At 43.8% G+C, this 27,118-nt stretch overlaps 1 protein-coding gene across 1 annotated transcript in view; it reads right to left on the bottom strand.

Annotated features, from left to right (window-relative positions):
- trpa1b (transient receptor potential cation channel, subfamily A, member 1b) overlaps window positions 1-26,016 on the bottom strand; it is a 150,885-nt gene extending 124,869 nt beyond the window's left edge. Inside the window, exons 1-5 of the mRNA XM_078541229.1 lie at window positions 25,942-26,016; window positions 25,793-25,813; window positions 14,988-15,150; window positions 9,068-9,243; window positions 4,353-4,460 (exon numbers count right to left, since the gene is read on the bottom strand). Of these exons, the coding sequence (XP_078397355.1) occupies window positions 4,353-4,460; window positions 9,068-9,243; window positions 14,988-15,150; window positions 25,793-25,813; window positions 25,942-26,016 (543 nt within the window). The remainder of the gene's footprint in view (window positions 1-4,352; window positions 4,461-9,067; window positions 9,244-14,987; window positions 15,151-25,792; window positions 25,814-25,941) is intronic.
- Between the last annotated feature and the right edge of the window lie 1,102 nt (window positions 26,017-27,118).

Raw genomic sequence — 27,118 nt, 5'->3', positions numbered from 1 at the left:
TTGTACAGGTCCCACCTCCCCCAGAAAGTGTCCCAATGCCCCAGGAATCTAATGCCCTCCCTCCTGCACCATCTCTCCAGCCACGCATTCATCTGCTCTATCCTTCTGTTCCTATACTCACTACTGCGTAGCACTGGGAGTAATCTGGAGATTACTACCCTTGAGGTCCTGCTTTTCAATTTCCTATCTAACTTCCTAAAGTCTGCTTGCAGGACCTCACTTCCCTTTCTTCCTATGTCATTGGTCCCAACATGCATCACGACCCCTGGCTGGTCACCCTCCCCCTTCAGAATGCCCTGCAGCCGTTCCATGACATCCTTGACTCTGGCACCCGGGAACCAATATGCCATCCTGGAGTCACATCTACAGCCGCAGGAGCACCTGTCTACACACCTCACTAATGAATCTCCTATCACTATTGCCCTTCCACATTTCTTCCACCGCCCCCCACCCCCCAACCCCGCCATGAGCAGCTGGACCACCCACAGTGCCATGGCCTTTGTTCTGATTGGCCTCAGCAGAGAAATCGTCACTTTTACCGTTTCCCAAGGCCGAAAAACGGTTTGTGAGTGAGATGCATTCGGGAGATTCCCTCACCGTCTGCCTGGTCCCCTTCTGTCTGGCGGTCACCCAGAATCGGAGCAATCAAAAATTGAATCACGATATTCATAGCAAAGCTCAAAGATTTACTATAGCAGACACAGTTTTCGTGTGGAATTTTGGAAGTGGACTTTGTTGGGTTCCTGGAACAATTGTCCCAGAAACTGGTCTCTTGTCCTTCCAGGCGGAAATGGAAGACTGAATTGTTCTAAAACATGTGATCATCTTAGGAATAGAGAGACATTCCTAAAACTAGCTATTTCACCTGTGATTAACATCAAACCATTAATCCCTGAGGTGACAGATCGGCCTAGTATAGACATGCCCGAAGTTTCTATAGTGTTGCCAAACCCTGAACTGTCACTTTCTAATGATGTATCTGGTGCTACAGTTCCTGATCATGTTGATCCAGTGGAAGAATCTCAAGTGGTAGAGCTACGCCGCTCTAACAGAATAAGGAGGGCACCTCAGAGACTTAGTCTTTAATCAGCTGAAGCTGTATATGTGTATGTTGTGGGATGTTCAAATGTTCTCTGTAAATAGAAACTGGAGGAGGAGGAAAGTAGTAATTGAAGGTATAGCCTTTCCTACTGCCTATCAGGCGTCACATGATTGTTCTTGGAGGCTCCAACAAATGAGCCCTAACCACGGGTAATCCGGGGGGGGTGGGCTTTCTTGCTGAGGACCTTGAGAAGCATGTAGCTTCTGAAAAGCTCTCTGTAATAAAGTTATCTGGTTCTAGTTGAAACCTGTATAGTACATCAAGTCAATACAGAGAGAGAGAGCTAGTGAGGAGAGTGTGCACATGCATATGAGGTGGAGCACAGTGGGTGTATGAGACAGACAGAGTGGGGGTGTGAGTGTGAGAGAGAGGGAGGGGATGGTGGGTGTGCATGAGAGAGGGAGAGAGTGTGCTTGTGAGAGAGAGGTGATGTTGTGAGAGAGAGAGGAGAGAGCGTGTGAGACAGAGAGGGCACAGTGTGTGAGAAAGAGAGGGGAGCATGTGTGTGTGAGAGAGAGGGGGAGAGTCTGAGAGAGAGAGAGAGAGAGAGTGGAGATTGTGTGTGAGGGAGAGAGGGGTGAATGTGTATGAGAGAGATTGAGGAGAGTTTGTGCATGTGTGTGAGGTGGGAGAGAGTGTGTGAGCGAGACAGAGAGGGGAAGTTAGTGTGAGAGAGGGGAGAGTGTGTGAGATGGGGGGTTAAGAGTATGAGTGAGAGAGAGGGGAGCATGTATGTGTGTGAAAGAGAGAGAGGAAGAGTGTGTGTATGTGAGAGAGATGGAGATTAAGTGTGAGAGAGGGGAGAGTGTGTGAGAGAGAGAGAGAAAGCGGAGATTGTATGTTTGAGAGAGAGGGGAGAGTATGTTTGACAGAGAAGGGGGAGAGTGTGAGGGAGAAAGAAAATGGTGAGAGAGAGAGAAGGAAAGGGGAGAGTGTGTGAGAGAGAGGGAGAGGGTGTGTGTTAGAGAAGGGAGTGCGTGTGTGTGAGAGTGAGAGAGAGGGGTGAGTGTGTGAGAGAGAGAGAGGGGAGAGTGTGTGTGAAAGAGAGAGAGGGAGAGTGTGTGTGAAAGTTAGGGAAGATTATGTGTGTGAGAGAGGAGGAAAGTTTCTGAGAGAGAAAGGGGAGAGTGTATGTGTGAGAGAGCGGACAGTGTGTATGTGAGCGAGAGACAGAGAGAGAGGAGAATGTGTCTGTGAAAGACAGGGAGGGAGAGTGTGTGAGAGAGAGGGCAAGGTCTTGTGAGGGGAGAGTATGTGGGAGAGACAAAAGAATGTGTGAGGGAGAGAGGGTAGAGTGTGCATTAGAGAGAGGGGAGAGTATATGTGAGGGACAGAGGGGAGTGTGTGTTTGAGGGAGAGGGGAGAGTTTATTTGACAGAGAGAGGACAGAGCGTGTGAGAAAGAGAGAAAAAAGGGAGAGTGTGAGAGAGAGGGAGAGTGTGTGTGTGAGAGAGGGGGTGTGTGAGAGAGAGGGAAGAGTGTATGAGAGAGGGGTGGAGAATGTGTGTGTGCGTGTGTGAGAGAGAGAGAGGTGAGAGTGTGTGTGAGAGAGAGAGAGAGGCGAGAGATAGAGAGAAAGGGAGGGTGTGTGAAAGAGAGAGGTGCTTGTGTGCAAGAGAGAGAGGAGAGTTTGTGAGAGAGAGAGGAGAGTGTATGGGAGAGAGAGGTGAGAATGTGAAAGAGATGGGCAAGTGTGAGAGAGAGAGGAGAGTGTGTGTGTGTGAGAGAGAGAGATAGAAAGAGGAGAATGTACATGTGTGTGTGAGAGAGAGAAAGAGAGAGAGAGAGAGAGAAGACTATGTGTAAGTCACGCTCACCCAGTCTCAGGCTTCTTATTCACTCTCACCACCACATATTAACATGCACTCTCACCCAACCTTACAGTGGGCGAGGGTGAGTGAGTGAGCACTCTGAGGCTGGGAATGAGCCTGATACACACACTTTCATCCTCTTGCACTCTATTCATCACTCAATTTTTGAAGTTATCGATTTATCAATGCTTTGAAATTGTTTGTTTTTTGCTCAGTAAGTTGTATCTTTTCATACCACACCTTTTTTTAAAAATTCATGTTCAATGTTGTACCAAACCTTACCTTTCCAAAATTTGTTCATCAGCACCTTGAGTAAGAAAAAATTGAAATGTGGCCCCCTGCACAAAAAATTTGAGCAAGCCTGAGCTAATGCCATTCCCCCACCTTTTGCCCATAACCTTGCACATTCTTCCTTTTCAGATAATAACCCAATTCCCTCTTGAATGCCAGTATTGAACCTGCCTCCACTACACTCTCAGGCAGAACATTCCAGATCTTAACCACTCACTGCATGAAAAAGTTTTCCTTCATGTCCCCATTGCTTCTTTTATCAATTGCCTTAAAACTGTGCTTTCTCATTCTCTATCCTTCCACTAGTGGGAACAGCTTTCCCCCATCTTCTCTGTCCAGACCCCTCATGATTTGGAATCCCCCTATCAAATCTCTTCTCAACTGTCTCTTCTCCAAGGAAAACAGTCTCAACTTCTTCTATGTGACTAACATTCCTCATCCCTGGAACCATTCTTGTGAATCTTTTCTGCACTTTCTCCAATGCCTTCACATCTTTTCTAACGTTCAGCGCCCAGAGTTGGACGTAATACTCCAGTTGAGGCCGAACCAGTGTTTTATATAGGTTTGACATTATCTCCTTACTCTTGTATGCTATGACCTTATTAATAAAGCCCATGGTATTGTATGCTTTATTAACTGCACTCTCAATCAGTTCTGCCACCTCAATGACCTATGTACATATACACCCAGGTCCCTCTGCTCCTGCACCCTTTTAATTTATTTGTGCTTTTATGATCATTAAGGTTAGGGCAGTGGAGTGAAAAACTTCAAATTTTATCAGCATCCAGCACTGCAAGGTCTGATCCAGTATGAAGTGGAACTAAGTAATACGCCCTTCACTAAAAGGAGTCTTTAACCCCAATTTCAAAATAGCGCTCTCTTGTGCACCACTATGACATTTTTCAATTCTCACTGCAGTTATGTTATGGTCTGTAATGGAGATTACCACTTTTGTGCCAAATTAAAGACACTTTTGATCAATTAGTCTGGGATAGATTCAAACTTATTTTTGAATACTTTTAAGCAATAATGATCCAGATAACCACAGAATGTCAAACAGGAAAATACTTATTCCTTTGTTGTAAATTTATGTTTATGTTTCAAAAGAGTAAGACAAATGCAGTGCTTATAAGAAATAGAATACATACCAATATAGACAGTCCTTCAGCATTATCTCTGGAACATGCTAACATCAATGGTGTGTTTCTAAGGTCACCTTCCAGGTTCAGCTCCGTAGATTTGTGTGAGGCTAGTACCTAGGGGAATTGATAATATCGCAAAAGGCAATTAAAATATTATATACCAAAATACTTAGTGCAATTCATGGAAAATTCCACCCTAAGTGCAGTAGTGGATGTGAAAAAAAGACGTTTTCCCTGCCTGCCGCAATGGTGGGTTTCTGCGCTGTATCATTCACTTCCCGGTGTGTCCCACCTCATTAATAATGCATGCACAGGAAACACGCTGGATCACTGGTGGGTGGGCTCAGATTTGCCCACCATTCCGTGAACTCAGTGCTTCGTCAGACTGGGCACTATATTTAAAGTGCACCAGAGCACAGCCTACTTCGTGTCTACAAACCAGGACTGCTCCAGGCCACAGATGGCCTCGAAAGCAAAGAAGATGCCAATTCTCAAATTTAGTGATGCCTCTCTGGGGCACCTGCTGGGCGCAGTGGAAGCCCGCCACGAACTCTTCTAGCCCCGCTCTGGGCAAAGACCATCCACCAAGCTCACCAATCCAGCATGGGAGGAGACGCTGTGAGTGAGCGCCAAGGCTTCCAAAAGAGAACAACCACTCAGTGCCATAAGAGGGTTAATGATCTCCTCCATTCCGCCAGGGTAAGTCATTCTTCTCATCACTCTCAACTCACACTCACAATCCCATCACACACCCACGGGGGTCTCACTCACTGCCAGCTCAAGGGACATCACCACTCACTATCTCACAAACACCCTCATCTACCCTGCCCATTATGTCCTCATGCCGTCCATGGCACCACTCACATTCCATACATGCCAAGCATCCTTCTCACCTGGCCTGGCAGGCATCTTCCTTACACTCTCTCCATCAGTCTCCATGCAGGATAAGCTATCCCGCAACAACAGGGAGATGTCCCAACCTGGCGGGGGAATGTCCGACATCAAGGTCCTCACAGCCTTTGAAAATAGAGCCATCCAGCTGCCTGGCGAGGATCTGGACCACTCCTGTGCTGACAGTGAGGTTAGCGGCACTCAACCAAGCGAGGATCCTGCACTGCAACATCCATCAGACAACCACACTGTGAGTGATGGCTCCTGTTTCACAGTCCCCTGCCGTACACTAATCATCTCTCTTTTCTCTCCCAGGCACATCCAGGAAGCAGCAGAGAGCTGCCACGAGCCAAGTCGTCATCTCCAGCCCCCAGAACACCTCGGAAAAGGAATCCACTGGCACCAACATTGAAGACCCATCACAGTGCTCAACCACACCCCCCACCTGCACAGAGACACACACCTCGGTGGGACCCAGTTCTAGATTAGCCTCGGGGTCAGTTTGGTGTGCACACTGCACTGTCTGAAAGCAGGCAGAAGCAGAAAAATTGAAGGGTGCCGGCACTCAGTGGATAGCTAGAGGCCAGGAATCTGCTGAGTCCGATTCAGATGATGAGCCTCTGGACTCGGTTCTACCTCAGTTACTGGAGCTGCAAAGACCAGCACTGGAATATCAGAGAAGGATGTCTGCTGCTCTCTTTAGATTGCAAGGCATGATGGAGGAGTCCATCTGCATTCAAACTGAGGTAATAGTGCTGGCATGCCAACGCACTAAGGTCAACACTGGTAGGATGGCAGCCATCATGCAGACCTTGGTCCAGGACATTGGTCCTGCACTGATGCAGGAGCTGCACTCCATTGTTGAGGCACTTGCTGGCATCTATCAGTGTCAAAGCGACAGGGGGTGGGGCATCTCAAACTCATTCCAGTTGCCCCTTCCTCTCAAGGAGTCAGTCAGGGGCCCTTGGGCACCCATAGGGAGGATGATCAGCAGGTGCACACCCCGGGGCCATCCACCCAGGTGACTCCGCCAAGGTAATCACACATAAGGAGTAGCAGTCAGCAGGCTGCCTCCACCTCCACTGTGGCTGTGGGGAGTGTCAAGGTGTAGCAGCAGGTTTACGAAGGTTGCACACTGTCGGCACAGGTGTTACTTGTACGTAATGTTCATGACTGTAATAAACTCCAAGAATATCCCCTTGACTATGGCTCCTTGTTTTAATGAACAGTGTTTTTATCATTCAGATGTAAAACCTTGGTTCCTGCACAAGATGAAGGCAAGTGTCTCAGTCCAGGGCCCCTTTCCTGTGCAATGTGTAACCTTCAGAGCAAAGTGATTGTCCGGCTTCACAGCCACTCGACACATCAGTGATGCCTGCATCTTGATGCGGCAACGTGTCATTGCTGCCAGAATGTCGTGGGCAGGCATCACAGAGTTCTGTCATTCTCTCTGCGTGCTCTTAGCAACTTTGAGGCGGGCTGGCCCCCCAGCTCTTCAGTACCTGTGTCCGGTGATGGTGTGGTCCTGAAGTGGACAGGTGCTGACATCTGTCAAAGGATCAGGTGCATTTAAAGTTTCATGGTTGCCTCTCCATGATATGACTCTGTTCAAAATATGGAAGCGAGCTGCCCTCAGCCAGACAGGAGTCAGACACTCACAGATACAATGTGAAGGTCTATGGAGTGACTTCACTGCATGTCGTCATCATCCTCCAGGAATTTCACGTCATTAGAGCCTCACGTCTAGCCAGTGCAATGGCCTCATCGTTGGCATCCTTGCCTTCAGGACTTCATCACCCTCATTACCCTTGATGTCCTCCTCATTGGTGAAGTTGTGCAGCTCTTCCATCTCCTACTCAGCCAGGGCCTCCCCTCATCGCGATGCCAAGTTGTGTAGCGCACAAGCTACAATAATGTGTGACACCCTATGATGATGTGTGATAGAAGTTTTTTCACTGGAGTAGAATGAAACAATATCGTGAGAACAGAACATTTGTAAATGTCCTTTCTGAAAGTTTAAGGGGCTAATAACCCAGAATTATAATGCAGTGTGTCTGGATGTGCAGCAATTTGTGTGAAGTTGAATATGCTCCAATAGTACTACCTCCTGTTACATGGCTGAAAACATTAAACCAAGCCTTCTACATGCCTTCATGGCCTTCTAGAGTTTGGCTGATAACTTGATGGCATTCAGGGCTGAAATTATGAAGTGCTTGAAAATAAGATGCATTCTCCATACTATATTTATTTGGTTTCTTTGTAACTACTGTAGATCTAAACTCCTTTACATTTGCAACACTGTCAAAGTCTAATGATCATATTTGCTATATTGTTGATCTAATTTCTGGCCTCACCTGAATGCAACAAATGCATAAGGATAAATTAAATTTAAATTACTTGCTGAAATAAGATTTCTTGTGAGGTTGTATCTGTGGCCATGTGTACATACTACGAGAAGTTGTAATCAAAGACCAGACCATCATTGATCATTTCCTTGTACCTCTTACCATTCAAATCCTTCCAATGTCATTTATTTCTGCATCCAACGCTGGGAAAAACTTTTGCCCCAGTCATTTACAACAGCACCTTCAAATTCCTTATTCTCTGGCCCTGAGGTTCCCCTTGCCTGGTTGTGTAATCACTTACCCAGAAGCAGCCAGAGAGTCTCTTGCTTCTCTTCCCATCCCATATACCATCATCTCTAGAATTCTGCAAAAATCTACTCTTGGCTCCCTCCTAATTCTAATCTATTTATTGGCCCTTGACAATACCATCCAAAGAGATGTCACATATATGCTGATGACACCCGCTCTTATTTAACCACTAGCTTTCTCAAACCTGCCTCTGTGTCATGAGCCTGCCTGTCCAACATTAAAAGTTCTACATAAACGAAACTTGCATTTGTTGATAGGTTTGTATAAGGCAATGGTTAGAGTACTGCATGCAGTTTTAGACTGGAGATACAATGAAACAAAATAGCAGAGCAAAGGGAAAAGGGGTTTGATCACTCTGCATTAGAGTGATGAATGTTGTCAATCCTTACACCTTTAGTACAGAGGAGATTCACAAGGAAGAATCCCGGGATGAAGAGCTGTAGCTATGAGGGTAGACTGAAGAGGTTGGGACTGTTTTCCTTGGAGAAAAGAAGGCTGAGGGGAGACTTGATAGAGGTGTTCAAGATCCTGAGGAGTATGGACAGGGTAAATACTGAGAAACTGGTCCCACTCAAGTGAGCATCAAGAACTGAAGGGCACAGATTCAAATTAATTGGCAAAAGGAGTGAATGTGATGTGAGGAGAATTTTTTTCACCCAGAGGGTGGTTGGAGTCTGGAACGAACTTCCTGAAAGGGTGGTGGAGGTAGGTTCGATCAAAGTATTCTAAAGGGAATTGGATTGCTATCTGAAAAGTGAGAATGTGCAAGGTTACAGGGATAAGGCAGGGGAGTGGGACTAGGTAGAATGCTCTTTCAGAGAGCCAGTGCAGACTTGATGGGCTGAATGGCCTCCTCTGCACTATAAAGATACTGTGATACTGTGATACTTTCTATCTATCAAAATGGATATAAAAGGAGATGCAAACACAATGCATGAGTCACACCAAGTGACTCTTGCATTCTTCTGAAGTGAACAGTAAAATGGTGGTACAGGCAGACAGATGGCTGAGGACAGATCATCCCTGCATGTTTTCTCACCTGAGAAACTGTGTAGGACACTTGGAGAATTACAAGATAAGGGAAGCTAGTTGCAACATTGAGGAGAATTAATACATTAACAGAATATGGCATTCTAATTATTTTTATATGATAGTAAAAAATGATTAACTTCTTACCTTCACCACTGCATTGTGATTTAAAAGCACAGCCAGATGAAGGGGTGACATCAGTGCATTATTCAGAATATTGGCGTTCGCCCCTTTGTCAAGTAGAGTTTGGGCACAATGTGTTTGATTTTTTTCTGCAGCCCAGTGCAAAGGTGTGTTTCCATTGCAATCAATCACATTTAAAACTGGAAATGGAAGCAAACACAATGTTCTCTGACACCAAACACATTTCCTTCTTTAAGCAACAGATGATGAAATTCTTCCTCAGATGACCATTATTGGGACCATTATTGAGCTCCGGGTTTTCTCAGGTCACTCATTGAGATTCGTTTCAATTTGTGGTACAACATTAATTCTTTACATAAAAAGTATTTCATCTACATGAAATAACAGCGGGATAGTGTGCACAAATTGCACATGCACATTTAGGGCAGGAGTTTCCATTAGGTTGTGCTAGGATTCCCAGTGGTGACTGGTTAGTTCAGTTGGTTAGATGGCTAGCGTGTGGTTCAGAATAACGCCAGCAGTGTTGTTTTCAATTCCCATTCTGGCTAAGGTAGACTTAGGATCGGCCTCCTCAACTGCCCCATACTTGATGCAGAGTGGTGTCCCTCAATCATTTTGGCCAATTGTCTCTCTCTCTCTAATAGAGAGATGCCCAGGGCCCCACTTGGGCTATAGCTAAACACCTCCCTAGTATTTTCAGCACAACTTGCCTGAAATTTGTCAGCACAAGAAATCATGAAGTTTTCAACACAAATTACATACAGCACAATTCAAGTTATGATGTTTAGCACTGGCTCAAAAATCATTGAGCTAGAAGCTGGCCCCACACACAAACCTGGCCACACCCCCCAGATTATTAATCAATTCATTACATTAATCAAATTAATTGCATTGCATGTATCTACTAATCATAGAATGGAAACATAGATGTTTGAGGCATAGAAGCCTAGAGTCAAGACATATTGACTCTCTGCAAGAGCCAATTAGCTAGTCCTTCAACCCTGGATCCATTCTCATGATTTTTTTCTGCACCCTCTCTAAATCCTTTATCTTCTTTCTAAAGTGCACTGCCCAGAATTGGACATAATGCTCCAGTTAAGGGTAAACCAGTGTTTTGTAAAAGTTTATCATAGCTTCCTTGCTTTGTACTCTAATGCCTCCATTGATAAAGCCCAGGATCTTGCATGTCTTTTTTAACAGCTTTCTACATGACATGGACTGCAGCGGTTCAAGAGAGCAGCTCACCACAGCCTTCTCAAGAGCAATTAGGGCTGGGCAATAAATGCTGGCCCAGCCAGCGAAGACCATATCCCATGAATTAATTTAAAAATACACCTGCCTTTCCACCTTATACGATTTATGCACATATACCCCCAGGTCTCACTGTTTCTGCATCCCTTTTAGAATTGCACCCTTTGATTTATATTGCCTCTCCTCATCATTCCTACAAAAATGTATCATTTTGCACTTCTCTGCAATAAATTTCATCTGCCATATGCCTAGCCATTCCACCAGCTTGACTATGAATGTCCTCCTCACTGTTCACTACACTTCCAGGTTTTGTGTCATTTGTAAATTTTGAAACCGTGCACTGTACACCCAAGTCCAATCACCAGTACATGTCAAGGAAGTAATGGTCCTAGTACAGACCCTTGGGAACCCGACTGTATACCTTCCTCCAATCCAAAAGATAACCAGTCACCACTAGTCACTGTTTCCTGTCATTTAACCAATTTCATATCCATGTTGCCATTTTCCCCTTTAATCCATGGGTTTAATTTCACCTAGATAGCTGGGTTGGTCCAAAGTGGAAACTCTATCCAAAACTGTAAGCATCTTGTAAAAGGATGTTATTAATACAATGGCTAGACTTGTCTGTAAATGAGTGCCCATGAGCTTTATTCCAACAAAACAACAGAACCAAAGATGTTTAGAAGTCTACACAGAGCTTCTGTGATATAAAATAAATCTATAGTCATGCTTCTGATGTAAGGATTAGCCTTATTGTCATTTTCAAAATAAAGGGACCATCATGTTACAGCAAATCAGCTTGTGCTTGCATTCTTCAAAAATTGCAGCATTGGGGGCAACCAATGTCTGGCATTCCTCCTCTACTGAAAATATTAATAAATGCCTTTTCTTTGCTTCACAATTAATGAACTGTAATAAATTGTGTGAAGTGCAGCTTTGAGCCATGCAATTTCTGAGAATATAATTTCATCAGTGTGGCAATGATATGTAGCAGACAACCACTATGCACCTCCTGTGGTAATGATTTTCAATTTGCTGATGAATTACATAATTAGAATCATTTTCAAAAGTTTGCCAATCCATTGCACTAAAGCTCTGACAAAATATTCCTCTGTCTGGTTTAGTTTCTTTACAGTTATGGAAATGCTTTGGACTCTTGCCTTCATTTAACACGCTAACCCCAGGTCTGACCCACAGTAAAATTCATAGATTTTAATTTGCTTCTCCAGCTGTGAAATGCTGCACAATTTTAGAAATAATGATCCCAAAATAATTTTGAATGCACACAGAAGCGAACCTCTTCTCTCTTTACCTAAACTATTCACCCATTTTCAGGAGTATGAATGCTTAGATCAGCATTAAATGTGGATAACTGGCTTGTTGACATTTAAGATATAATTATAAGGGAAACATTTTATCAACATCTACTAACAGATATATTAAAAGCCTAAAAGTACCACTGCACCTGTCTAAGAACAATAAAAGGGACTGCTTAGTTCATGGACATTCTACAAGATTTTGTCAACAAATGTCTATTGACATTTTACTATTTCATATATTCTATAACTAGTAAACAAAGGATTGTCAGGTGATAATGTTGGAAATTAAAATCAGGAATTATTATTATTGAATAGATATTAGCTGTTTTACATTATCACCTGCAGTAAAAATTACTGTCTGAGAAAGAAGGCGGTGAGAAGAAAATAGGAAATTTGATTGTTGAAACGATTGCAAATGATTAATTTGGCACATGCAATTATGAGAGAAACTCACTAATGGAACAACAATACTAAATTGTTAACAGTCAAAACAGCCTCTAAAATGCAACTAAAACTTAACTAAAGTTATCTAAAACTCAGAGCCTTTTTAAGTGCCGTAGTTCAGCTAAATTTAAATACCATTCTAGGTAATTAAAGCTCGTGTGTTAGATAAATGGGGATGGCCGATTAGATCAGTTGGCTAGACAGGTGGTTTGTGTTCAAAATGATGCCAAAAGCACAGGGTTTGAACCCCATTCCAGCTGAGGTAGACTTTGGGCCTGCCTCTGCACCCTGACCCATAGTAAAGTCATGGTATAAGCTCATAGTTCAGCCAACCTCAAATAGTTGAGGATGCCACCTGGAGGAAAAAGAAAATCGTATTGGAAGCTAAGACATGGAGCAGAATTTTGCCCTCATCAGGCGACTGCAGCAGGTGAGCCCGGGAGCGGTCATGAAGCCGACTGCCGCCCGCGATCGGGCCCCAACATGGATTTCACGCTGGCTGGCCAATTAACGGCCAGCCAGCATGAAACATGCACTGTGGTGCTCAGCGCTGTCGCGGTGGGGGTGGGACGAGCACAAGTGCAGACGTGCGTGCATGTGCATGCATGCAGTAAAAGCTCCCTGAGGCACAGAGCTGCCTCAGGGACCTGAAGATTTGTAACAATAAAAATAAAGATATTAAAAATAATGAAAACATGTCCCTGTCACATGAGCAAGGACATTTAAATATGTGTTAAAAGTTATTAATTTTTTTTAAATCACTGGTCGCGGATGAGGTTTTGCCAAAAATGCAAAGGCCGCTTGGCCTTTTCACCCTCCCGCCAACTGAACAGTTAAATCATTAACTGAAAATATATGGTGACACTTCTACAAGGTGGCATTCATGGCACCTACTTTGTCAGTAATAACTGCATCTGTAAGGAATAAGCTTACCTCCTGTTCACTTGGTGGTAGATTACCACCAAGTCTGTTATCTTTTTCTTCTCTCTAATCCTGTCCTATCCAGCTGCCTGACTGGACTATTGTGGTTGATTTTAAATTGGAGCAAGATCAGTATGTGGGGAGTTCTAAGTGGACCCAAAAGGAAGAGAATGGAGTGAATCCAGGCTGATTTTAATGGCTAAGCCTCATTTTAATATTGGACACCCATCTCCCGCTGAAATCAAGCAAAAACCACGTCAATAATATTATTGACTGTGACTTTTTCATTTCATAGAAACATAGAAATTAGGAGCAGGAGTAGGCCATTCGGCCCTTCGAGCCTGCTCCGCCATTCATTATGATCATGGCTGATCATCCAGCTCAATCCTCTGCTCCCGCTTTCCCCCCATACCCTTTGATCCCTTTCGTCCCAAGAGCTATATCTAACTCCTTCTTGAAAGCATAAAATGTTTTGGTCTCAATTACTTTCTGCGGTAATGAATTCCACAGGCTCACCACTCGCTGGGTGAAGAAATTTCTCCTCATCTCAGTCCTCAATGGTCTATCCCATATCCTCAGACTGTGACCCCTGGTTCTGGACTCCCCCACCATCGGGAACATCCTTCCTGCATCTACCCTGTCTAGTCCTGTTAGAATTTTATAGGTTTCTATGAGATACCCCCTCATTCTTCTGAACTCCAGCTAATATGATCCTAATCAGTTAGACCTCAGCCTGTCTAATGTGAGAGCCCTGGCAGGCTAGAAAGCTGGTGAAGAGAAAATGACTTTGGGCAGGAAAGGGAGTAAACTCAGCCCAATAAACGAACTTGCCTAATTTTAACCTTTCCTGTGCTCTGTTCCTGTCCAGCAGAGAAGAGTTAAAATCCATCCCATTGTTTCACCAAGGAGCAATACTTTCATCAATACTTCCATCAAATGGTGTTAATTTGTGTGACATTCTACAGTGAGTACAATTCAGGTAGTTACATGCCTGTACATTCAGTAAGGGCCACTGAGCAGGGGCACGATCCCTAAATGATCTTCATTTCACGTACCCTGAAGCACAGTAGCCAATGATACTTCCCCGCCTAAAGTCAGCACAGAGTGGGGATTGAATCCTTGAGGTTGAATTATCTTTTTGGGAGCTGACAATAGTTAATTTTGACTCTTTTGGTCTTGATACACTAGAATCATATTTCCTAAAGATTATTATACATTTTTTGGCAGATTGATTCCAATGCCTTGTGATTTATAATGCAAACTATGCAAGGGAGGATCTCAGCTCAAAATTTGACTTAATGTGTTAATTAGAGAATATTTCAGTCTCAAGGATACCTGGAATGCTGAGGACAAGGCAAGCGGGGTACCTTTTCCTTTTCTTAACCTCTGAAATCTAAGTGTTCCTGTGACACTAAGGGAAGGAAAATCCTAAATCAATTGGTGGAAGTCTTATGTTTCCAATCATTAATTCCATGGCCTCTGCATTTAAATCTCCAATTCTTCGTCCAACCACACAAGGTGAGTGTAGAGCCACCTAAAATTGTCCTTATTAACACTTTACAGGCTGAAACCAGTGGCATGTGCGGTTAGTGTCTTTATAGATTAAACCTGTTGACCGACAGTTCCTCTTCTAGCCTTTTGAGGAATGTTCATTTCCCAGCCACAGAGCAGGGTCAAAGTGAAGAATACCTTGGCACTTCCTGGAACGTCCAGGTTTCCAGCCACCAGGATGCTGTTTAGCACTAGCTTTTGCTGGCAGATCTGAAACTGTGCAACCTTTAGTCTGCATACAGTTAAACCGCCATTTAAATTAGGTCTCCACTCACCTGGAACAGGTGGTCTTCCCATGCTTGGCTTTGAGTACGCTAAGACAATGAGCGACAGGTTGAAATATTAAAATACCCCCTTACAAACTGGTGCACTTTATATTGTACTCACATGTAAAAAGTGCACACTTCCTTCCAGTTTATCATCTAATTAACATTTACCTTCAAAGTTGGCATGCTCAGTGATCAATGTCAAAATGTCAAGGTGACCTGCTCCAGCAGCGTAGTGTAGTGGGGTTGATTTATGTTCATCCATTCTACTGAGGCAGTCAAGGTCTTCCTCCATTAATTTTTCAATCTGTGTTATATCACCATCATCAACCAGCTAAGACATAAAATTAAATTTCAAAATAATGTATTTCCATATGAATAGCTAACATTTTTCACCTCTTGTGGTGTCAAAAATCTTATATTATACTTGAGTTCTATCAAATGTATTTATGTTTTATTTTAGCAAAAATGAATTCTCTTATTTTACATGGACAATAATTTAGTATTTTTTTCTTCAAATACTACATTTCATACACTTACCTTAAATATGTTTCTGTTTTTCTGTGAAGTTAATGTGGACACACTTTCAACTGTCGAATAGGCACAGTTATTTCCCCTCACACTTTTGAAAAGATTTTTCATTGTACCTTTTTTCATCATTTTTCTGCTAATAATTTACTTTGCTTTCCCCAAGCGCAGCTTGATTTTCTTTTAAACCTATATTTACACAGCCATGATCCTGAAAAGCAACAGAAAACATTCGAAATTATCACTAAAGCACACAGAAGTATGTTAATTTGACAGTAATTATGACGAACATTAGTAGAAGTACTATCCTCAATTTGTACCCTGCAAAAAATATCTTGGGAAATATGTTGAAATAATAACTCAAAAATTGCTTTTATAGGCCAATGAACAATGCCTGCTGTTAGTTAGACTTGCCTTTGCCCATTTAATTTCCGTGATATTTTGTCATGCAACTTGCTTTAAGTTCAAAATGGAACTGCTGCAGCAAAATCTTGAACCTGAGTGTACAGGGAAAGCAACGGCATATCTCCTTAATCAATCATAATGAAGGATTGTGAAGTTAGCAGCACAAAATCTGAATGAGGAAGTATAAATTAAAATGGTAAATTCAATGTAAAATCAGTTACAGAAAGAGGAAAAGAGGGGGAAAGGAAAATTGGATTGAGAGAATAAAGAGGCAGGAAGAAAAAGTTGAGGAGATTAAATTTTAAACATTTTAAATCTCAAACAACGATTAAAACCAAAAGGAATGAGATTCCACCTTTCAAATAGCTAATTTTCAGTGTAAAAGAAGTTGACTGGCAGTAATTAACACTCATCATGACTTTGAAAGGGTTTTTAGACCTGAAATGACTTGATTTAACTTTCTGTGGCAAGTTAACTTTCTTTCTACTGGAGCTTCACGCCATTCAAAGCATTTGTATAATGTGCCAGACAACAAGATGCTATTTTTGCAAAGCTACAGCAGAGTGCACATCTCCGGCAACAACTTTTTGATTCTTACAATCAATCACATGTTTGCTCTTGCCTGAATAAATAGTGGCAAGTGCTATTCGCCTCACTGAATTTTGACAACAATTCTTAAGCTAATATTTATGCGTGCAATAAAAATTACCATTCGTCCTTCTCTTGATGTTTATCTGGACCATTTTATTTCAGGTAATTGATAAGATAAGCTTTGTTTTGAGGGAAAAATGAAGCAAAGCATTGTTCATTTACTTCCAAGATGCAAGGTGATCAGATCTCATGCATCAAATATGTTTGTCCTTCCTACTCCCGTACTTTCCGAATATCATATATTTTCTCACCCAGCAATAACTATAAGCATAGAATTTATTTTTGTTAAACTTCTTCTGTACTTCTTTGTCTTTTGATTCTCTGCTTCTTTACCTTTCTGTATGGGTAAAGAACCTGAATTCCAGAGTTAAATTGAGAGTGACTGCTCTTGACATCAAAGCAGAATTTGACTGAATAAGGCACCAAGGAATCCTAGTAAAACTGAAACAAATAGGGATCATAGAACCATAGAAAAGTTACAGCACAGAAGGAGGCCATTCGACCCATCTTGTCCATGCCAGCCCAAGGACACCCAAGTGCCCTTTCTAATCCCACCTTCCTGCACCCGGCCCATAGCCCTGCAGCGTACAGCACTTAAGGTGCAGATCCAGGTACTTTTTAAAAGTGTTTAGAGTTTCTGCCTCTACCACCTTGATTAGCCAGCAGCTCTCTAGTCCCCGCAGCGACAGAAGCTGCAGTGGACAGGACTGGGACTGCCAGCAGTCCCCAGAGCCTGAGGCCCGAGATTCCAGGAACAGGTAAGTTTTGGGGGGGTCTCAGGCCAGGGAGGATAGGAGAGGCCTGGGAGTTAGACAGAGGGGGATTGGGGTGTTGGCGGAGAGGCCGGTGGCAGGGAGGGAGGTCCTGCAGTTACCAGACTTTAAGATCGATGTTAAAAGGGGGCTGCTGATGGAGGCAGTCCTACCTCCTTCCTGCACAAGGCCTGAACCCAGTTTATTTTCAGGCTTCCATCATATCCCAGAACTCCTTCTGCCAGCCTGAAAATTGAGGCTGGCTGGGAAACGGCATTTAAATGGTCAATAATTGGCCACTTAAGGGCCCCAATTGGGGAAAGGGTGGGCAGGCTGACCTAGGCCTCACCTGCACCAGCGTGAAATTGTGAAGAGGCCAGGGTGGATGGAAATCCAGCAGGAAGCCTATCCAAGGAATTTTATGCTCACCACCCACCCCCCCCACCTACAAACCCGTCGATGGGGGAACGCAAAATTCTGTCCAAGGTGTTTCCTTGTGGGGAATGCAAAACTAGGAATCATAAATATAAAGTAGTCACCAATAAATCCACTAAAGGAATTTGGGAGAAGCATTTTTTACCCAGAAAGTAGTTAGAATGTAGAACTTTCTACCAAATGGAGTTGTTGAGGTGAATAGTGTAGGTGCATTCAAGGGGAGGCTAGATAAGTACATGAAGGAGAAAGGAATAGCAAGATATTTGATAGGGTTGGATAAAGTAGGTTGGTAGGAGGCTTGTGTGAAGCATCTTCCGGTTGCGCAAAATGACCTGCTTCTGTGGTATCCTATGTAATTTTATTTATCTTCATCAAGGGAGAATCTAAGCATTCCACGTGGTGTTGCGGGGGGTGGGGGGGGTGGGGGTGGGGGGCGTGGCTGTGCATTAGATTCATCAACTCGAATTGAATGTATATCTGGAGGTTTGTTCAAGTGATATTTAATCACTTGGCATTTGGGCTGGGAAGTAAGTAGAGTGAGAGGCCAAACTATTTTGATGTAGGGTTTAGGAGGGGAAAGCAATAAACATAAAAAACCAAAAATCAATGTTGTTGTAATTATTTCAGAACAAGGGTACTATTCCGTGTGAGTGGTAAACACCAGCGGCTTGTCAGAGTAAATAATCAGACCTAGAGCCAGAGCAAATATAACCAACATTCCATTGATATATTGAGGTTTTATTTCACTTAATCCTGTCTTGTTCCAGCATCAGGGCAGCTACAAATACCCAACTCCCCCAAAAGTAGGGCACATTAGTATTAAAAACAAAACAGATGGCTTGGTTCTGAGAGCTGGGAATTTGCCCATAGGCTGGCAAAGAAAGGACCAAAGCACAGGCCGGGAAATGCAAATTATTCTTTTTTGACTGGGTTGCTGGCAGCAGTGTCTAGTAAATTCTTCTTCCATTATAGGAAACTTCCGGGCTATCTGAAAGAGTTGGTAAACCTAAAAGGGAGTAGATTTTTACCCCGGTAATGTTTTGGGTGAGTGGGGAGCTCATCTGCATGCAGCCAGACAGTTGCCCCCCAGAGATGGGTGGATAAGAAAGTGCACCTGGTCTATGAGAGGGAGCAGAATTTTTTGTGGCTAGAGGCTGCCAGCAAACAACAAAGGCACAACACCAAATAGGTAAATCACAGGGAGGTGGTTCCAGGAGGATCTCCCCGGGGATGAAGAAAGGACAGGCCAGGAATTTCCTTGTGGGATCCAGAAAACCACCCTTATTCCTCTCATCCCTACAAAGGAAAGTTTTCCATTTAATTTGGAGGGCCTCTTTGTCCTTCTGATAGTTGTTTTACCGGATAGTAAAGGCCTGTTAGCTTTCCAGCTGAAGCCTGTTATGTTCGTATATTCAATGTAAACATACCAATCACATGACAAGGGTTGGTGAAAAAATAATGTTGGTTCTTTATTTGAAGATAAGACTGTTAACTAGGAGGTTAAGTACACATGTTTGACTCCTACCATCTGCTGCTGTAGACAGAATAAATTCATGGGCCTAATAGATCACATCCTGTGCAGGTGGTAGTGATTAGCTGTTTAAGATGTGCTCTCATAGAGTATATAGAGCAATTCACAATATTCCCCCTGTTTTCTAACCAAAGATTTACCCTTAGAGAGTCGACTATTTACATGGCAGCAAAAGAAAATAGCATTGGGCAGAATTTTTAGGTTGGCGGGTGGGCAAAATCGGCAGGTCCCGAATCAGCCAGGGAACAGTCTGCTCATCGCAATCGGCCCCCGGACGTAATTTCACGCTGGCTGGCCAATCAGCTGCTCGTCAGCATGAAGCATGCACGGAGAAGCTCAATGCTGCCGAGGCGGGGGAAGGAGGAGGGCAGGCACTGATGTAAGTGCGGGCGAGCGCTGACAGGGAGCTCCATGAAGGCAGAGAGCTGTCTCAGGGAGCTGAAGACCTGAAAAGCGTTAAATAGAGATTTTAAAATCAGGAAAAAAATGTTCAAGCATCACAATCAGTCACCTGAGCATATACGTGATAAAACTGCTGTCCATAGATTTTTATTTTTCTGTCATTTAATAACGGAAACCTCATCCTTGGATGAGCTTTCATGAAAAATACAAAGTCAGCCTGGCCGATTTGCCCATCCGCCAACCATAAGGTTGGATGGACCACGAAGAATCGGAGACAATTACACCTTTAATAACTTTAATTGGCCTCTTAATTGTCGGTGGGTGGGCGGGCTTCCGACTTGCATGCTCCCGCTGACCGAAATATCGCACAATTTCACATCCAATTGGGTCAGGCGCGCGCCCGCCCGATCAGGGTAAAATTCTGCACATTTTGCCTGAATAAACCATGCGACAAAGCAACAAATTGATATCTCTCTGAAACATATTGGCCGTTTGCTTATCCATCCAGATTTAGTTAAGGTGATCTTGGCTGGAGGTTGCTCTACATTTTTAGAATTCTGGTTAGGGGTTCTTTGTTTGTGTTGCATCCTAGACAATGTTCTGTTTGCAATAGGTTTGTTTGTTTTTTCTGGTTGTAATATTGTTCTGATTTGGCATCTATTTTGTCACACCGCAATGCCATTTCGTGTACGTATGTAATATCTTGGTTCTGGGCATTTATTAATTATTTTGCTGAAATCCATGTGTCATCATTTAAGTGTACGCTCAAACTTTTTGTCCAATGCTCAGATTGAGTAATTCGTAACCCACATGCTGGTCATGGGCACCTGTCATCTTGCCCTCTTTTTTGAGTAATGAATCTTGTACTCCTGTGAGTATCAACAAGTGGTTACTGGGGAGGTTTGTCTGCACTTGGATGCCTAATAGAATTCCGCATTGGTTCCACAGTACAATGAAAACCTTCAGAATGGATATATATATTCGGTTACAATTGTGCCGCTCAAATTATGCCACTCAGCCTGTTGGCTGATGATCTACACTGGAGAGTTAGGTGATCTTCTCTACTTACCTGGGAGTTGGAGAGGCGGTGGACCAGCAAGGAAGCAACGCAGAGTGAGACAGTATAAATCGGGACCGAGGCTTGAGGTCTACACCACATACCTGGGAGTTGGAGGGGCGGTGGAATTGCGAGGAAGCAACCAGGAGCGAGAGATTGTAAATCTCACTTGAGGCCTACACTTAACTGAGAGTCGGAGTGACACACCAGTCAGCAGTTCGGAACCAGCCCATGTTGAGTTTGAAAGGAGAGTGAGAGAAAACAAATAGTGACATCAAAGGAAAACCGTAAGTTCATTGATTGGTTAGAAACTGCTGTTAGGGATTGTCTTTAAATTGTTGTAAATTAGAAAAATGCATTATGTTTTTAAAAAACTGGCTATACTTGGGTTTAAGTGAGAAACACCAGATATAAGGGAAATTCAGGGCAAGTATAATAAGGTAATATAAATAAATCAAAGTAAAATAAAGCTAAGACATGGCAGGGCAGCTCGGTCAAGTGGAATGCGTGTTCTGCAATATGTGGGAAGTCATGGACGCTACCGGTGTCATGGTTGACAAGATGTGCAGGAAGTGTTGCCAGTAGCAGAACCTTGAGCTCCAGGTTTCAGAGCTCAAATGGTGGCTGGAGTCACTGTGGCACATCTGTGAGGTTGAAAGCTATATGGATAGCACATTTAGATAGGTGGTCACATCGCAGCTTAGGAGCCTGGAGGCAGAAAGGGAATGGGTGACCACCAGGCAATCCAAGAGAACTAGGCAGGTAGTTCAGGAGTCCTCTGGGGTCCTGCTCACAAATTAGTTTTCCATTTTCAATGCTGATGAGGGTCCTGGTTCCTCAGAGGAGTGCAGTCAGAGCTACGTTTGTGGCACCACGAGTGGCTTGGCTATACAGGAGGGGAGAAGAAGGAAGGAAGAACAACAGTGATAGGGGATGCATTAGTTATGGGACAAGACAGGTGTTTCTGCAGCCGTAGACGTTACTCCAGGATGATATGTTGCCTCCCTGGTGCCAGAATCAAGGATGTCACCGAGCAGCTGCAGGACAATCTTCTGGGGGAGGGTGATCAGCCAGAGGTCGTACTCCACATTGATACTGATAACTTAAGTAGAAAGGGAGATATGGTCCTGCGATCAGAATTTAGGGAATTAGGTCAAAAATTAGCAAGCAGGACCACAAATGTAATAATCTCCGGATTACTTCCAGTGCTACGTGTAAGTGAGTACAAAAATAGGAGAATAAGGCAGATGAATGCATGGCTGGAAAGATGGTGCAGGAGGGAGGGCTTTAAATTGCTGGGACACTGGGATTGGCTCAGGGAAAGATGGCACCTGTACAAGCTGGACAGGCTGCACTTGAACAGAGTCGGGACTGATTTCCTTGCAGGCTGTTTTGTTAGTGCTGTTGGGAGGGCTTTAATCTAACTCGGCAAGGTTGTGGGAACCAGGGGAGAATATTAGAGAGGAATACCAATGTTCACAAAATACTGGGAGGAACAGATAGCACTAGTATAGAGAATAGTAAACTACTGGAGTCAGAGTGAGGGAGAAGGATGTGAAGTCTAAATCAGGGTTACTGTGCATGTATGTGAATGCATGGAGTATTGTAAATAAGATTGGGGAGTTATAAATGCAGATTGCCAAGTAGAAATACAATGTTGTGGCGATAGCAGAGACCTGGCTCAAGGAAGAACAGAACTGGGTGTTAAATATTCCTGCGTACAAAGTGTTCAGAAAAGATAGGAAAGGAAGAAAAGGAGAAGAGGTGGCAGTATTGGTTAAGGAGATTATTGCAGTGCTGGAGAAAGGGAATGTCCCAGAGGGTTCAAGGACAGAATCAATTTGGCTGGAGCTAAGGAACAAAAAGGGTGCAATTACATTGCTCGGTGTAGTCTATAGACTGCCAAATAGTGGGAAGGATTTAAAGGAAAAATCTGAGGGAAATTACTGAGATATGCAGACATTATAGAGTAGTTATAATGGGAGACTTTAGTTACAGTGCTAATGTAAAGGGTGGAGAGGGGCAAGAGTTCCTAGATTATGTTCAGGAGAATTTTCTACAGCAGTGTGTGTCTGGTCCAACAAGAAAGGATGCACTGTTGGACCTGGTTCTTGGAACTGAGGTTGGCCAAGTAAATCAGGTGTCAGTGGGGGAACGTTTAGGAGACAGTGATCATTGTATTGTAAGGTTTAGGATGATGGTAGAAAAGGACAATGTGCAACCCAGAGTAGGAATAATTAACTGGGGGAGAGCCGACTTCAATTGGGCAAGAACGGAGCTGGGCTGGATAGACTGGAACTAAAGGTTGGTGGAAAAACTGTAGCTGAACAATGGGTTACTTTCAAAGAGGAAATTGTTCAGGCACAGTCAAGGTATATCCCCTCAAAGGGGAAAGGAAGGGCAAAGAAATCCAGAGCTCCCTGGAAGTATACATATCTTGACTCCTACCAACTGCTGCTGTAGACTTAATAGAAGTCATGAGATTAATACATCACATCCTGTTGAGGTGGTAGTGATTGACAGCAGCTCAAGATACATCTCCTTTTAAGGTACATATGCATCATATCACAAGGCCCAGGTTAAGATGCATCAGGTGTCAGATGATGTCATGAGCCCCTGATCTGCATTAATTTACAAGGCACTCGCATGAGTTCAGTTGCATTAAAATCCAAAATTGGTGTAAATGGATCCACTCCATTTTAAGAAGCCCCCAAGCCCATGCCAAGCTGGCTGTGTTATCTTTTCTCCCTCATACCTTTCCCTTGATTTTATTTTAATGTGTACTTTTATCACTTTGTTTTCTCTCTTGTGTTCCCTGGGCAAGTACTGCTAATCAGCAAAAGCACAGGTCAACTTCTAAATGAATGCTAATGACATCTAGCTCTATCTTTCCACAACTCTCTTAACCTTTAAACTCACTCTATACTCTCAAATTGCTTGCCCAACACCTATTTTGAATGAGATATAACTTTCTCCAGCTAAACTCTTGGACGACGAGAGACTTTATCTTCAGCCTCCACCACATACACCGTATCCCTGTCACTGACTCCAGGCTGAACCAAACCATTCACAAATCCAGCAATATTCAACGGTGAACCTTCACGCTCACATCCCCTCCATCACAGCGATCATATAATTCTACTTTTGTTACATCAGCACTACTTCAGGTCATCTGTTGCAAAAATCTTTTTTATGCTTTTGTTACCTTCAGACTTGATTACTGCAATTCTTCCCTGGCTAACCTACCATTCTCCACCTCTCATTAACAACAGATCATCCAACACTCTAGCTGTTCACACCATCTTAATTATCACCTGTCCTCAGTGATCTGCATTGGCTCCTGATTTGCCAAATTCAAATTTTAAAGTTTCATCCTTGTGTTTTACTTCCTCCATGAGTTAACCTTCTCTGTCTCTGTAAGTTCCTCTAGATGTTACTGTCTGTTCTTCAGATCTGGCGCACTGCAAGCCCTCCATCCTTCACCTTACCTTCAGTAACCCAGGTCCCACTTTCTGGAACTGCCTTCCTAAACCCTCCGCTTTTCCACCTCCTTAAACTCCCATCCATAACCAAGGTTTTGGTCACCACCTGCTACTGTCTTCTTTCATTCAACATCCATTTTTTTCACTGACACCTCTGTGAAGTGCTATTAAAGATACTATACTTGTGGAAACTGTTGTTCATTCACCAAATTGCCTTTACCCTTTCCCAACATTACTATTTATTTTTATTTTGAACTCACGTGTGACAGAGTTCCTTTGCAGTAACTAATAAGCTACAAAATGGAACCAACTTATTTTTTTAGGGACAGCATATGTATGAGGTGGCATTTTTGAATAGTTGTGATTGAAGAGAAGGATATCAGCTAAAATGTTCTTAAAGAAGCTTCATAGAGTTGCTAAGCTCAGATCGGCCATGGTGTGGTGCTTTGTTTTTGGGTAAGGCTCATACTGTATCTGACCCAAATTCATAGAATTGGACCCAGGCTGTTTAAAGTGTCATTTCATGAGAGATCAAGGTGTCTCTGAAGTGCTGGACTGAAAGTAGCCTCCAAAATGGTTCTCTCTCAGTTATGTGCACAAGGATAAACTGCGTCTTGAGCCCAATTTTATGAACCTCACTGACTAAATGCAAGGCCTTGCTGATGTTGTATGTTCAATAGTTCTCATGAAGAGGCTCTGAGTCTTGTATAGTTGAACAGTAGGGGGAGAATTTTCTCCCCGTCGGGGGGGCTGGGTGGAAGCGGGCGCAGGTGGGCACACAGCCAATCGCTGCCCGCGATCAGCTGGGCGTTGCCATTTTATGTTGGCCCGCCCAGCGTGATGCGCGCCCAGAGGTTGCCTGAGTCGGGGAGTACACTCTTCCGTGCATGTGCGCGAAAGAGCGCAGAAATCTCCCTGAGGCACAGAGCTGCCTCAGGAAGATTAGTTGAAGTTTTGAAAATTTTAATAAAGAAAAAAAAAAAATTAAGGCATGTCCCTTCATGTGAAAATGTCACATGAACTGCGACATGTCTATGAATGTTATTAAAAATTTTTATAAAACTTTAAAAATCTTCATGAAACCTCATTCCGCCCATGGATGAGGTTTCACGATAAATGCGAAGGCCACCTGGGCTCTTCACCTGCCCACCAACCTTAAAGTTGTACAGGCAGCTCAGTTAAGTGTTTTAATTGATATTTAAATGGCCTTAATAGGCCTTTCACAGTTTGGTAGGCACGCAGCCAACTCAGCTCCGCGCCTGCAAAACTGAAAATCTGAATGACGGGTGGTGACGTCGGGGCGCACACCCACCATCACCGCGGTCATTTTGTGCGTCAGCGAGCGGGCCCGCCAACCCGAAAACTCAGGCCTCAGTGTTCCTGATAACACATAACTTTGTACATAAATACAGGGTATGACTTGCTCCTGCACGAGTCTCTTCCCAATCCACAACTGACTCTCGTCTTCGGTCATATGTCTCTTTACATCACACTATGGGTGGTACTGCTTCTCAGTCCCACATTAACCCTTGTTATGCCAGATACACTTATGTTACAGATCTCACTGTCAGCATGAGGCCTCACAAAAGTAAAGCTATGAAACTCAGCAAACCAGTATTTGATATAACAATAGTCAAGGACTCAGAAGAATGCTGCATTTCCCATTTTTTTTACATCAAGAGTACAGATTTGTTCTATGGTCACAGCCCCTCTGTACAGAAGCAGGCACTTACCTTCAGGGCTAGCAAAAGATTCTGCAAACAAGAAAGCCAGTACACCAGAAAAATTTACTGACAGCTACAAAAAAGCATGCCCAAAATACTGGCAGTTCAAAAACCAGCCTGAAAGTAACTTAATGAGATATAAAGACAGAAGGGCTGACTTTGTATTTTTCTGCATGGATCTTCTGTGGGGCGGGACTTGCCACCGGTTCCTTGCCGCCGGTCATGAAACCCATTTCCTAGGTCAGGATCATTTTCTTATGGAGGCTGGTGTCAGGGTCACTGGGGACCTGCTCAGCTGTGGAGGGCTGGGTGTTGTGGGTGGTGGGGGTGGGGGCATGGTAATTGCTGAAGTACCTTGCTGCATTATCCATGAGGGCTTATCAAACTTTTCTCTAATTTAAATTTTTAAGCTTTTAAATAATTGCCTGAGGAAAAAAACAGCCATTTCAATTCAAAAGAGACACAAGCCTGTCATAACTCAAGTCGGAGCTGTACATCAAAATGCATATTGCAGGAATGACAGATTTTTAAATCACCGAAGGACAATATAAGTGCTGAAGGCAAGAGATTTATTTTCCAGGGGAGGGGGTTGGGGGGAGGATGGAAATCCTTACAAATTTTAAAGTTTGACACTTCACAGACGGAATCGTTCCAGATTTGCACTAAGTGCGGAAATAGGCTTGAGAAAAGTCATTTTACCCTCAGGCTGCAATGGCGGGTTCTCACGTCTTTTCATCCCATTCTCAGCGCATCCTGCCTCATTGAAAATGCATTCATGGGAAACACTCAGGATCACTGGCGGGCGGGCTCAGATTTGCCCACCAGGCCTTGACCTCAGCGTTTCCTTGCTCCGGACGCCATATTTAAAGTGCACCAGAGTGCAGGCTACTTCATGGCCCCAAAAGCAAAGAAGGCGGCAGCCCCCAAATTTAGCGAAGCCTCTCTGGGGCACCTGCTGGACACAGTGGAAGGCCGCCACAATGTTCTCTAACCCCGCTCTGGTCACAGGGAGACCACCAGAGTCACCAATCCGGCCTGGGAGATGGTGGCAGCAGCAGTCAGTGCCACCGGAGCACAGAGGAGGTCAGCTGTCCAGTGCAGGAAGAGGATGAATGATCTCATCCGTTCTGCCAGGGTAACTCACTCTTCTCAGCACTCTCAACTCACACACTCACAAACCCATCGCACATCCACAGGGATCTCACATCTCTAGAGACAACACCACTAACTCTCATACACACCCTCACATCTCCATCAGGCTCATATCATCTGGACCTCGCGTCCTCATCCTGTCCATCCTCACCACACAAACATTCTACACAGTGCCATGCGTCC

This window comes from Cetorhinus maximus, chromosome 4, assembly GCF_964194155.1.
Source record: "Cetorhinus maximus chromosome 4, sCetMax3.hap1.1, whole genome shotgun sequence".
NCBI lineage: Eukaryota > Metazoa > Chordata > Chondrichthyes > Lamniformes > Cetorhinidae > Cetorhinus > Cetorhinus maximus.
The sequence above is the reverse complement of the archived record's forward strand: the minus strand, read 5'-3'. Positions and strand labels throughout refer to the sequence as shown.